The sequence below is a fragment of the Nerophis lumbriciformis genome, linkage group LG19 (genome assembly GCF_033978685.3).
Source record: "Nerophis lumbriciformis linkage group LG19, RoL_Nlum_v2.1, whole genome shotgun sequence".
NCBI lineage: Eukaryota > Metazoa > Chordata > Actinopteri > Syngnathiformes > Syngnathidae > Nerophis > Nerophis lumbriciformis.
The window spans coordinates 27,660,716-27,675,249 of NC_084566.2; the positions used below are offsets into that span (position 1 = coordinate 27,660,716).

Genomic DNA, 14,534 nt, shown 5'->3' on the forward strand with positions numbered 1-14,534 from the left:
GAACTCACACTTAACCATGGACCAAGGATTGCTTGTGCCCCCCGCCCCAAAAAACTGTAAAACTAGGGGAAACACTGGAATATAAAGTCATCCATCCATCCGCTTTCTATTGCTTATCCCCCATGGCTGGAGCCTATCCCAGCTGCATTCGAACGGAAGGCAGTGTACACCCTGGACAAGTCGCCACCTCATCGCAGGGCCAACACAGATAGACAGACAACATTCACACACTAGGACCAGTTTAGTGTTGCCAATTAGCCTATCCCCAGGTGCATGTCAAACTCGGCCTTGTTTGTTGCAATGTCACTCAAAATGCAAGCAAAGGTAACGACTAGTGTGACTAAAGCATGTCAGGAAATGACAAATGAGGTAAAGCGGTAAAGTATTTCTTGTTGAGTCATTTGTTGGCAAACATTCTGTGCTTTTGCTGTTGTTATGACTCACTTTATTAGCAGTTACTCTCTGTCAGCCAATTGCAGTCATGGTTTTCCTCACTCTTTACAATTTTATCGTCTGTTGGCCGTGTGTTTGTAGCTTGATTGACAGGTGCTTTTTGGGCACTGTAAGAGTCAGGAATGTTCAAATAGCATATATGATTCAATAAGACAACTTCAAAAAGGCCCACGGGTCCTGGAGCAACTTTGATTCTCACCCTGGAGAGGAAATTCATGTCATTGCTTTCAAGACCCATGGCTTCCTCTCCTCGGCCCGCCCCTCTGGTGCAGTATCCTCTCCGATACGTTCCAGATGGCGGAGTAGGAAGGGAGCTCAGTCGGCTGACTCCCGCTGCTTTACTGCAGACAAACCTGTGGAAATCTCCTCTGTTGGCTGTTGAGGCAGGGAGACACATGTTTCATCCATTTCCACACACAAAATGTCCATATACTCTAATGTGAGCATGTGCATGTACTTTTATGTGGAACAGCACCTTACAGGTTATTAATGTTTAGCATCTTACTATTTTCATGTGTGCACTGCAAAAAGTCAGTGTTCAAAAACAAGAATTAAAAAAAAAAAAAAAATGAGGGGTATTTTATTTGAACTAAGCAAAATTATCTGCCAATAGAACAAAAAAATTTGGCTTGTCAAGACTTTCCAAAACAAGTAAAATTAGCTGACCTCAATGAACCCAAAAATACCTTAAAATAAGTATATTCTCATTAATAACAAGTGCACTTTTCTTGGTAGAAAAAAAAAAAAGACCTTTTTGCTGAATATGTTGAAAAAAATTCTTAAATTAAGTAAGTGCTAGTGCCATTATCTTGACTTAATGATATGCGCTCGGCATTACATTTCTTGAAACCAGCAAACTTATACTAAAAACTAATTTATTGTTCTTAATGGGAAGGCAACCGCTTGTTACTCTCGGGGTCTCCTAGCCGCTCAGGCAAATCATATGGTCTAAAAATGCATTTTTCCATCGATAACATGACATCATCGCGCCAAGTGCGTGCTTTTTCAGTCAATTAGTGCGCATATATACAGCCCGGCCCCTGGCCAAATTTTTTTTTATTGCCATTTTGAAGAATTTATCTGAATGTGCATGAACAATTTCTGTTCAAAACTGTTAGAAATGTCACATGTTTGAATATTAACTGTCAGTTTACTGTACTGTGCCAACTGTACTACTATATGAGTACATATTTTCTATTGTTTCATTAAAAATAAGACAGCATTGGGCTGTCATCTGTTTTAATTATGAGACACAATTGCGTCAAAGTCATGATTTATTTTTTTCATGCTTGATATAAGAAATGATTACTTTAAAAAAGCAGGTGTATTCTTGTGAGTGTTGATGACACAGCTTTGCATCAGTTGATATTTTAGTCTCAAGCATGTTTTACTCAATATAGGTCATAACATCTCAGCAACAAGCTGTAATATCTTACTGAGATCATTTAGGACCAAAACCCTTAAAACAAGTAAAACACTCTAACATAAAATCTGCTTAGTGAGAAGAAGTATCTTATCAGACAGACAATAAGCAAATATCACCCTTATTTGAGATATTTAATCTTACTTAGATTTCACTTTTTGCAGTGTGCTGCCTGCATCCTACTGATTCTGACTCATTGTCCTCAATCTCCACAATCAGATGGACACATAAATTAAGGGTGTCCAAACATTTTCCACTGAGGGCCACATACTGAAAAAAGGCCAACATATTGGCTATTTTTCAGCTTTTGCTTGCCTAGTTACATGTGAGAACAAATGTAATGTGGCTCAAAACATGTCTAATTGGTTCTGGTTAGAGATGTGACATTTGTGAACAAATCATGTATTTTGAACGGCTCTTTTAAGTGAACTGTGAGAACCGATTCACAGTTATGAGCTGTTTGTTTGGGAGCCGTTTTTTATGAGCATGCAGATATAGCGTCGACCATTACCCACCAGACTGGCGACTGGACTAGAAAATAACTCAAAGGAAACATAGCAGCATTTGGATTTACTTTTTTTTAAATTAAAATATATATATATATATATATATATATATATATATATATACAATACAGGCCAAAAGTTTAGACACACCTCTCATTCAATGCGTTTTCTTTATTTTCATGACTGTTTACATTGTAGATTGTCACTGAAGGCATGAAAACTATGAATGAACACATGTGGAGTTATGTACTTAACAAAAGAAACGTGAAAAAACTGAAAACATGTTTTATATTCTAGTTTCTTGAAAAAACCACCCTTTGCTCTGATTACTTTTTCGCACACTCTTGGCATTCTCTCAATGAGCTTCAAGAGGTAGTCATCTGAAATGGTTTTCACTTCACAGGTGTGCTTGAAGCTCATCGAGAGAATGCCAAGAGTGTGCAAAGCAGTAATCGGAGCGGGTGGCTATTTTGAAGAAACTAGAATATAAAACATATTTTCAATTATTTCACCTTTTTTTGTTAAGTACATAACTCCACATGTGTTTATTCATAGTTTTGATGCCTTCAGTGACAATCTACAATGTAAATAGCCATGAAAATAAAGAAAACTCATTGAATGAGGAGAAAGTGTTTCCAAACTTTTGACCTGTACTGTATACATTTATTTATATACTGTATATACTGTATATATATGCATTCACACATTAGAGGCAATTTAGTGTTGCCAATCCCCAGGTGCATGTGTACATTTAATTTATTCCTATCCACATCTTATCCTATAACCGCTACCATTGATTGTTTACTTGATAAAAAGAATTACCGGTATAATAACGAGCCAGTTTTTTGAACGGGTCTTTCAAAGATCCGACTCCCTTCAAAGAGCAATAAATCCCATCTGTAGTTTTTGTGGTAAATCATTTTTTTGCAAAGTAGGCTGATCAAATTATAAATAGAATAGTTCCATTGTTAAAGCATTAAAAATGGTTTACCATCTTCTTAATGTGGTTTCTAACATAAGAGCCATATAGACTTGAAATAACAACCAAATAGTCACCTTTTACTCAATATAGTAGCCTTGAGCGTGTTCTACTTGCTGGAGTCGAAGGATCCTCCAGGCATCATGGCTCTGGCCGTTGTCGAGGCTTCCAGCAGGAACATTAGATGGAAATACTTCATTACATCATGTGTAATTTATCTCAGCTGCAACTGGGCTTTGATGTACTACAACCAAGGATTTTGTTTTTTCCGCCAAAACTTGGTCAACGTGATCCTTACGACAAAGAGAGCGCTGACATTAGTTCGCAGTTGTTAGCATTGAGCCGTGCAAGAGAAGTGTTATTGATGAGGCAGGAGTCCATCAACATTTATATTGTCCACTTAACATTAAAAAACAAGTAGATAAACAATGGCTCCATTGTAGGAATGCAGCAATAAATGGTATAATGTTAAACCGCAGTAAAAACTACTGACGGTTAGTATTACTGTTTTGAATTAAAATTATCGTAAAACCGTGATTGGCAGCAACACTTTAATAAATTCACCAACTGTTGACACTGCTCAGTTACTGGAAAAGCAAGCTAGCGGAAGCTTGCAAGACAGCTTAAATGCTAACTTGAATACAGGAGACATTAACGTCTTTCTCCATTAATGAGATGACATACCCTAATCTAAACGTGTATAAACACATTGCTGTCTGAGCAGCTAAACTATAACATTGTGCACGCTGAACTTACAGGCTCTCTTCGCAGGAAGTGATTGATATATACTTGCAGGATTAATGCCAACAGGAAGTTAATTTGCGTGAAGTCATATAAACTGGAAGTTAAGCGCCCCAACACCTGGTTTTTTTTATCATTAAAAGAAAAAAAACTAAACCTTTACAAATAAAAGCAGAAGAAAATAAACATATTTTTTAAACACTGAAAGAAAAATAATATTCAGTTCAGTTTCAGTTTATTTCGAACATTTATACGATACAATGTAATACATCACATATTTCCAGTTGTTTCATTACAGCACGTCCAAAAAGGGGTAGGAAGAAGCAGAGCTTATTTAATCCTACCCCTTTTCATTAGAGATGTCCGATAATATCGGCCGATAAATGCTTTAACATTTAATATCGGAAATTATCGGTATTGGTTTCAAAAAGTAAAATGTATGACTTTTTAAAACGCCGCTGTACGGAGTGGTACACGGACGTAGGGAGAAGTACGATAAATGCGTTAAAATGTAATATCGGAAATTATCGGTATTGTTTTTTTTATTATCGGTATCGTTGTTTTTTTTTTTTTTGTTTTTTTGTTTTTTATTAAATCAACATAAACACAAGATACACTTACAATTAGTGCACCAACCCAAAAAACCTCCCTCCCCTAACTTCATTCACACAAAAGGGTTGTTTCTTTCTGTTATTAATATTCTGGTTCCTACATTATATATCAATATATATCAATACAGTCTGCAAGGGATACAGTCCGTAAGCACACATGATTGTGCGTGCTGCTGGTCCACTAATAGTACTAACCTTTAACAGTTAATTTTACTCACTTTCATTAATTACTAGTTTCTATGTAACTGTTTTTATATTGTTTTACTTTCTTTTTTATTCAAGAAAATGTTTTTAATTTATTTATCTTATTTTTTTTTTTTTTTAAGTACCTTATCTTCACCATACCTGGTTGTCCAAATTAGGCATAATAATGTGTTAATTCCACGACTGCATATATCGGTTGATATCGGTATCGGTTATTAAAGAGTTGGACAATATCAGAATATCGGATATCGGCAAAAAGCCATTATCGGACATCCCTATTTTTCATTCCATAGCAATTGTATCCCATGTCCTTGTTCTCTGTAACAGAACAGTGAATAAATAAATAATAAATGAATAATATACCATAAACAAATATTAAATACATAAATAATCTTTATCTCAAAAGAAAGAAAGAAAAGAAGAAAAGGGTTTAAGATGTTCATCATAATTCTTGTTCTGTGTACTTTGTGAACACTTGTAGTTTGAACAGTCTCTAAACTGAATCATATTGGTGCTTTGTTTGATTTCTTTGGTTAATCCATTCCATAATTTAATTCCACATACAGATATGCTAAAGGTTTTAAGTGTTGTACGAGCATACAAATGTTTTAAATTAGATTTTCCTCAGTTCAGTTCAGTTAATATGTCAATATGGCTCTAAAGAAGCCAGAACAATGTTTAATGTTTCTGTCTATTTAATTTTTTTAAATCAGAGTTGGTTAAACTGAGCACCGCTGTGGCCCGTACGGACCACAGCTGAGAAACAGATATTTTTTGGAGGCCCTCTAAGGGGCGCTCGTGGCCCAACAATGGGCCCTATGGTTAAGAAACACTACTTTACAGCAAGAAGCACTCCACACATAAAGGCGGCCATTGTGCTCAGACTCTTTATTGCCCTTTATAGTCCAACCCTTGAATCATAATACTAGACACAATACTCCCAGCACAATACTCCAGCTCTATACTCTCGGCAGGGTCCTTGAGGGTGCATGGGAGTTTGCCCAACCAGTCTACATGTGTTTTGTGGACTTGGAGAAGGCATTCGACCGTGTCCCCCGGGAAGTCCTGTGGGGAGTGCTCAGAGAGTATGGGGTAACAGACTGTCTTATTGTGGCGGTTCGCTCCCTGTATGATCAGTGTCAGAGCTTGGTCCGCATTGCCGGTAGTAAGTCGGACACGTTTCCAGTGAGGGTTGGACTTCGCCAAGGCTGCCCTTTGTCACCGATTCTGTTCATAACTTTTATGGACAGAATTTCTAGGCGCAGTCAAGGCGTTGAGGGGATCTGGTTTGGTGGCTGCAGGATTAGGTCTCTGCTTTTTGCAGATGATGTGGTCCTGATGGCTTCATCTGGCCAGGATCTTCAGCTCTCACTGGATCGGTTCGCAGCTGAGTGTGAAGCGACTGGGATGAGAATCAGCACCTCCAAGTCAGAGTCCATGGTTCTCGCCCGGAAAAGGGTGGAGTGCCATCTCCGGGTTGGGGAGGAGATCTTGCCCCAAGTGGAGGAGTTCAAGTACCTCGGAGTCTTGTTCACGAGTGAGGGAAGAGTGGATCGTGAGATCGACAGGCGGATCGGTGCGGCGTCTTCAGTAATGCGGACGCTGTATCGATCCGTTGTGGTGAAGAAGGAGCTGAGCCGGAAGGCAAAGCTCTCAATTTACCGGTCGATCTACGTTCCCATCCTCACCTATGGTCATGAGCTTTGGGTTATGACCGAAAGGACAAGATCACGGTTACAAGCGGCCGAAATGAGTTTCCTCCGCCGGGTGGCGGGGCTCTCCCTTAGAGATAGGGTGAGAAGCTCTGCCATCCGGGAGGAGCTCAAAGTAAAGCCGCTGCTCCTCCACATCGAGAGGAGCCAGATGAGGTGGTTCGGGCATCTGGTCAGGATGCCACCCGAACGCCTCCCTAGGGAGGTGTTTAGGGCACGTCCGACCGGTAGGAGGCCGCGGGGAAGACCCAGGACACGTTGGGAAGACTATGTCTCCCGGCTGGCCTGGGAACGCCTCGGGGTCCCACAGGAAGAGCTGGACGAAGTGGCTGGGGAGAGGGAAGTCTGGGCTTCCCTGCTTAGGCTGCTGCCCCCGCGACCCGACCTCGGATAAGCGGAAGAAGATGGATGGATGGATGGACAATACTCCCGTCGTATTGTATTGTGTTGCATGAAAGCAGAAGAATGTAAACACAAGTACTGAATGTAGAAATGGACAAGAATCATGTTAACAAACTGCTGTAGATTAAAAAAAAATGTTTTCACCCATATGTCTAAATATTTAGTAAATATGCAAGACATTTTTAGTTTTGGTGTTAATTTTGGTTATTCCGACAGTAAAACAGCAAGTCCGTATAGTTTCCACTGCAGTTTGTAATAGTTCTGCTTTAAGGCCGTGTTTAATTTTGTGTTTAGATGGTGCCGTGGGCCAATAAAGAATGAGCTGCGGGCTGAAAATGGCCCCCGGACCACCCTTTAGTCACCCCTCCACTACCAGTGTTTGTCTTATCTGTTAGTTAACTGATGGTTGTCTCTGCTCCTCACTGTCAAGATATTCTTTGGGAATCAGAACCACGACACGCCGGAGCTGAAGTCCATGGGTCCTCTTCTGACCCGTTTCATCCGGATCTACCCAGAGAAAGCCACAAACGAGGGCGTGGGCCTCCGCCTGGAGCTGCTCGGATGTGAACTGGACGGTGGGTGCCGTTTGTTTGCCCAATGACAAACAAAAGTCACGTTATGAATAGAGATGTCCGATATTATCGGCCGATAAATGCTTTAAAATGCAATATCGGAAATTATTGGTATCGGTTTCAAAAAGTAAAATGTATGACTTTTTAAAACGCCGCTGTATGAAGTGATACACGGACTTAGGGAGAAGTACAGAGCAGTTGCGTCTCCCAGTCATACTTGCCAACCCTCCCGATTTTCCCGGGAGACTCCCGAATTTCAGTGCCTCTCCCGAAAATCTCCCGGGGCAACCATTCTCCCGAATTTCTCCCAGACAACAATATTGGGGGCGTGCCTTAAAGGCACTGCCTTTGCGTGCCGGCCCAATCACATAATATCTACGGCTTTTCACACACACAAGTGAATGCAAAGCATACTTGGTCAACAGCCATACAGGTCACACTGAGGGTGGCCGTATAAACAACTTTAACACTGTTAAAAATATGCGCCACACTGTGAACCCACACCAAACAAGAATGACAAACACATTTCGGGAGAACATCCGCACCGTAACACAACATAAACACAACAGAACAAATACCCAGAACCCCTTGCAGCACTAACTCTTCCGGGACGCTGCAATATACACCGCCCCCGCTACCCTCCCCCCCTCCCCACCCAAGCCCCGCCCCCCCAACCCCGCCCACCTCAACCTCCTCATGCTCTCTCAGTGAGAGCATGTCCCAAATTCCAAGCTGCTGTTTTGAGGCATGTTAAAAAAAATAATGCACTTTGTGACTTCAATAATAAATATGGCAGTGCCATGTTGGCATTTTTTTTCCATAACTTCAGTTGATTTATTTTGGAAAACCTTGTTACATTGTTTAATGCATCCAGCGTAGCATCACAACAAAATTAGGCATAATAATGTGTTAATTCCACGACTGTATATATCGGAATCGGTAATTAAGAGTTAGACAATATCGGAATATCGGATATTGGCAAAAAAGCCATTATCGGACATCTCTAGTTATGAATTGTTTTCCCCCAAAAAATATTTTTTAAAACAGAGTTAGTGTGTGGGAGGTCACAACATTTTAAATATTGTGTTGCCATGGCTTGTGTCTCCCCCAGGAGTCTGAATTTAATAACCACAATTATTTATCTTCCTGTAATCCAGTCCCTTGTGTGTGTTGTTTGGATAGAAAATCAGATTTTGTGGAATTACAATAATCTGGGAAATGTCACTGTCATCCGCAGAGCAGCTTGTGCGTTTTATTACTATGAAATCATAACGATGTCGATGTAAAGCAGGACTACAGCATACCACTGGGATGTTACACTGCAGCAAAATACACAAAATGAAGCGCTGAGCAAAACGATGCCACTCTATCAACTTGCTGCTAACGCTTCATGGTGCTTATCTGCTGTGTGGCGAGTGTGTGTGTGTACGCGCGCATGTGTGCGCGTGGGTGATAGATTAATAGAAGTAGCAGGAAATGCATAGAGAGCGATGATAGAAGTAATTGCTGGAGGAGTGGAAGAAGCGTGAAAACTCCTATGTGGAACACCTGGTGTGTGCCTTTATGTGCTGTACATCTTTGCCGGTTTGAAGCAATCCCTAAATCAAGCCTTGCATGGCTGGAAAATCACATGTTTTTAATGTAAATATTCCGCACTCGAAAGAGAGACACAATAAACCAGACCTTCTCTGAGGTAGGAGAGGGGAAAATGTTTCGGTTGAATGGATGGGCTCCAACGTTTTAATAGTGTCTTGTGTGATTAATGTGCTCCGGCTGAACCGCTGTAAAAACACTAGGTAACACTTAAGTATGGGGAACATATTCACCATTAATTAGTTGCTTATAAACATGCAAATTAGTAACAGATTGGCCATTAATTAGTCATTATTTAGTACTTATTCTGCATGGCCTTATCATACACACTGCAAAAACTGAAATCTAAGTAAGATTGAATATCTCAAATAAGGGTGATATTTGATTTTTTTCTGTCTGATAAGATCATTCTTCTCACTAAGCAGATTTTATGTTAGTGTTTAACTTGTTTTAAGTGTTTTGGTCCTAAATGATCTCTGTAAGATATTACAGCTTGTTGCTGAGATTTGATGACCTATATTGAGTAAAACATGCTTGAAACTAGAATATCAACTGTTGCAAAGCATCAACACTCACAAGTATAAAACTGCTTTTTCAAAGTAAGAAGTTTTTATTTCAAGCGTGAAATAAAAAATCGTGACTTTGACACAATTGTGTCTCATAATTAAAACAGATGACAGCCAAATGGACTTTGCTGTTTTATTTTCAATGAAACAATAGAAGACACGTACTCATATAGTAGTACAGTTGGCACAGTACAGCAAACTGACAGTTAATATTTAAACATTTAACATGTGACATTTCAAACAATTTTGAACAGAAATAGTTCATGCACATTCAGATAAATTCTTCAAAATTACAATTAAAAAAATGTGGTCGGGTGCCGGGCTGTAAATATATACAGTATATATATATACAGTATATATATATATATATATTCCTTGCGCACTAATTGACTGAAAGAGCACGCACTTATAAAGGTTTATTTGAAATAGGGACAGATAAAAAAACGTACCGTATTTTTCGGACTATAAGTCGCAGTTTTTTTCATAGTTTGGCCGGGGGTGCGACTTATACTCAGGAGCGACTTATGTGTGAAATTATTAACACATTACCGTAAAATATCAAATCATATTATTTAGCTCATTCACGTAAGAGACTAGACGTATAAGATTTCATGGGATTTAGCGATTAGGAGTGACAGATTGTTTGGTAAACGTATAGCATGTTCTATATGTTATAGTTATTTGAATGTCTCTTACCATAATATGTTACATTAACATACCAGGCACGTTCTCAGTTGGTTATTTATGCCTCATATAACGTACACTTATTCAGCCTGTTGTTCACTATTCTTTATTTATTTTAAATTGCCTTTCAAATGTCTATTCTTGGTGTTGGGTTTTATCAAATAAATTTCCCCAAAAAATGCGACTTATATATGTTTTTTTCCTTCTTTATTATGCATTTTCGGCCGGTTCGACTTATACTCAGGAGCGACTTATAGTCCGAAAAATATGGTAGACATCTGTAACAGTTATCCAATGTATGCATCATAGTGTTTGTAGCCAAAGCTAATTTACAACAACAACAACAACACAGATCCAACATCATTAAAATAGGAAAATAAAAAAATAGAATAAGGCAAAGATGAGTCGATAATAATGATTATAGAAATAATACAGACAAAGTGCAAACTAGATAAAAGCCAATAATAATAATAACACAGACAAAGTGCAGACTAGATAAAAAACAATTAGTAAAAATTTGTAAAAACTAAACATGGGAACACGATTGTCTTGGCGGTGATGTCATTTTATCGATGTGAAAATGCAAGAAATGTAATGCCGAGCGCATATCATTATGTCAAGATAATGGCACTAGCATTTACTTAATTTAAGAATATTTATCAACATATTGAGAAAAAAAGTATTTTTTCTATCAAGAAAAGTGCACTTGTTATTAGTGTATACTTATTTTAAAGTATTTTTGGGTTCATTGAGGTTGGCTAATTTTACTTGTTTTGGAAAGTCTTGACAAGCCGAATGTTCTTGTTCTATTGGCAGATAATTTTGCTTAGTTCAAGTAAAATGCCCTTAACTTTTGTATTTTTTTTCCTTGTTTTTGAACACTGACTTTTTGCAGTGCAGCAACCCTAACCCTAACCAAATAACTCTAAATTAAGTATTTGTTACTTACAATATGTTTCCCTAGTGTCCAAATAACTCTTAATTAAGTCTTTGTTACCTAGAATATGTTCCCCATACTAAAGTGTTACCAAAAATTTTTAATAAAAACCACTCACAGCCTGTTAGCCACATGCAAGCCGCTGTTAACATCTGGTGGCTTCTTTTTACCTTCTGGTATCTTAGCCGTGTGTCTGTTAAGTGTTAGCCCTTCCTCCTGTCACCGATGTCTTTAGACTCTGTTTGCTACGTGCTAACATTGGCATGTGACGATAACACGCTCTGTTTTCACTAAAGCATCGTCATACTAATAGACGCTAATTAGACAAGCCCGCACTTACCATGATGCACTTCAATGATTAAAGCCAAAGTGCTCTTAACTGTGGAAGCAGCTTTTATACGACTAAATTAGCAATGAAATACTATGTAAAAAAAAAAAGGCCTTTTCATAGAAATGCATGCCAGTGAAGCAGCATTTAATTGAACTGCATTGAACACTCGTTCATTCATCAAAAGGAGCTTCCTGTGTTCACAGCGACAGTCCAATTTAAGACGCACATTTCTCTTTTAACACTGAATCCTCCGCGGCAGAGCGAGAGCACACCTCCAGCCCACCTTTACATGTTTTCTTTTTTAATTACATGCACATAATTTTCTTTCCTTCTGGCCTACATATGCTAATTGAAGGGCTGCTTGCTTCAGCTCAGGCAGAGTTGAACAAGAATCATGACTCGATTCGCCTCGATGGTCATATAAAGATTTATCCACACTGAAATCTTCATGACAGTGAATAAAACTTGTGTTTTCCTAATTGATGATGAATCTTCCATGAATGCAGAGACGATGAATGCGTGAATATTTATGAGTGTTTATTTAAAATCCCTCCCTGTTCATTCAGACATCACAACCACCAGCCCGCCCACCACTCCGCCCATTCCCACCATTCCCTCGACTACATTTGGGGGGACCACAACGGCGGCCATCACCGTCCCCGTAACCACGCCGTCCGCCAGGACCGACACACCTGAAGACACGACGACAGGTATACTACTCAGTCCCAGCTTTTCAGCTCAACTGTCCTTCAAAATATATTTATTTTCTCTATATCCTATAGCAGTGTTTTTCAACCTTTTCTGAGCCGAGGCACATTTTTTTCATTGAAAAAATTCTAAGGCACTGAAGCAGAAAACATTATAAATAAATAAATGATAAATGGGTTATACTTGTATAGCACTTTTCTACCTTCAAGGTACTCAAAGTGCTTTGACAGTATTCACCCCATTCACACACTGATGGCGGGAGCTGCCATGCAAGGCCCTAACCAGCAGCCATCAGGAGCAAGGGGTGAAGTGTCTTGCCCAAGGACACAACGGACGTGACTAGAATGGTAGAAGGTGGGGATTGAACCCCAGTAACCAGCAACCCTCCGATTGCTGGCACGGCCACTCTACCATTAAAAAATTAAACTCAGTAGCCGATATTGACAATAAAAAGTCGTTCTTGCAATTGTTTGATATGAATTCAAACCATAACCAACCATGCATCACTATAGCTCTTGTCTCAAAGTAGGTGTACTGTCACGACCTCTCACATCACACCGTGACTTAATTTGAGTTCTTTGCTGTTTCCCTGAGTGTCGTGTTTTAGTTCTTGTTGTTGTTGATTGTAATGTAATTTACGGATGTACTTTGTGGACGCCGTCTGCTACACACGCTGTAAGTCTTTGCTGTCGTCCAGCATTCTGTTTTTGTTTACTTTGCAGCCAGTTCAGTTTTAGTTTTGCATAGCCATCCCTAAGCTTCAATGCCTTTTCTTAGGGGCACTCGCCTTTTGTTTATTTTTGGTTTAAGCATTAGATACCTTTTTACCTGCAAACCATTGTCGTCGTTCCCGACATCGACAAAGCAATTAGCTACCTGCTGCCACCTACTGATATGGAAGAGTATTACACGGTTACTCTGCCGAGCTCTAGACAGCACTGACACTCAACAACGGCACATTTGCAGATTATAATTACTGCACTGCAAAAACTGAAATCTAAGTAAGATTAAATATCTCAAATAAGGGTTATATTTGCTTATTTTCTGTCTGATAAGATCATTCTTCTCACTAAGCAGATTTTATGTTAGAGTGTTTTACTTGTTTTAAGGGTTTTGGTCCTAAATTATGTCAGTAAGATATTACAGCTTGTAGCTGAGATTTTATGACCTATATTGAGTAAAACATGCTTAAAACTAGAATATCAACTGTTGCAAAGCTGTACCATCAACACTCACAAGTATAAAACTACTTTTTTAAAGTAATAATTTCTTACTTCAAGCATGAAAAAAACATTGTGATTTTGACACAATTGTGTCTCATAATTAAAACAGATGACAGCCAAATGGACTTTGCTGTTTTATTTTCAATGAAACAATAGAAAATACGTACTCATATAGTAGTACAGTTGGCACAGTATAGTAGTGAAGTGAAGTGAATTATATTTATATAGCGCTTTTTCTCTAGTGACTCAAAGCGCTTTACATAGTGAAACCCAATATCTAAGTTACATTTAAACCAGTGTGGGTGTCACTGGTAGCAGGTGGGTAAAGTGTCTTGCCCAAGGACACAACGGCAGTAACTAGGATGGCGGATGCGGGGATCGAACCTGCAACCCTCAAGTTGCTGGCACGACCGCTCTACCAACCGAGCTATACCGCCCGTAAACTGACAGTTAATATTTAAACATTTAACATGTGACATTTCTAACAATTTTGAACAGAAATAGTTAATGTACATTCAGATAAATTCTTCAAAATTACAATAAAAAAAATTTGGCCGGGGGCCGGGCTGTATATATATAATTGACTGAAAGAGCACGCACTTGGCGCGATGATGTCATGTTATCGATGGAAAAATGCATTTTTAGACCATATGATTTGCCTGAGCGGCTAGGAGACCCTGAGAGTAACAAGCGGTTGCCTTGTTGCCTTTCCATTAAGAACAATAAATTAGTTTTAGTATAAGTTTGCTGGTTTCAAGAAATGTAATGCCGAGCGCATATCATTATGTCAAGATAATGGCACGAGCGTTTACTTAATTTAAGAATATTTTTCAACATATTGAGCAAAAAGGTCTAATTTTTTTTTCTACCAAAAAAAAGTGCACTTGTT

At 38.9% G+C, this 14,534-nt stretch overlaps 1 protein-coding gene across 2 annotated transcripts in view; it reads left to right on the top strand.

Annotated features, from left to right (window-relative positions):
- LOC133618575 (neuropilin-1a-like) overlaps nt 1-14,534 on the top strand; it is a 240,567-nt gene that overhangs the window by 203,338 nt on the left and 22,695 nt on the right. For both annotated transcript variants that reach the window (XM_061979069.2, XM_061979068.2), the window contains 2 exons: nt 7,462-7,606; nt 12,281-12,424. In XM_061979069.2, the coding sequence (XP_061835053.1) occupies nt 7,462-7,606; nt 12,281-12,424 (289 nt within the window). The remainder of the gene's footprint in view (nt 1-7,461; nt 7,607-12,280; nt 12,425-14,534) is intronic.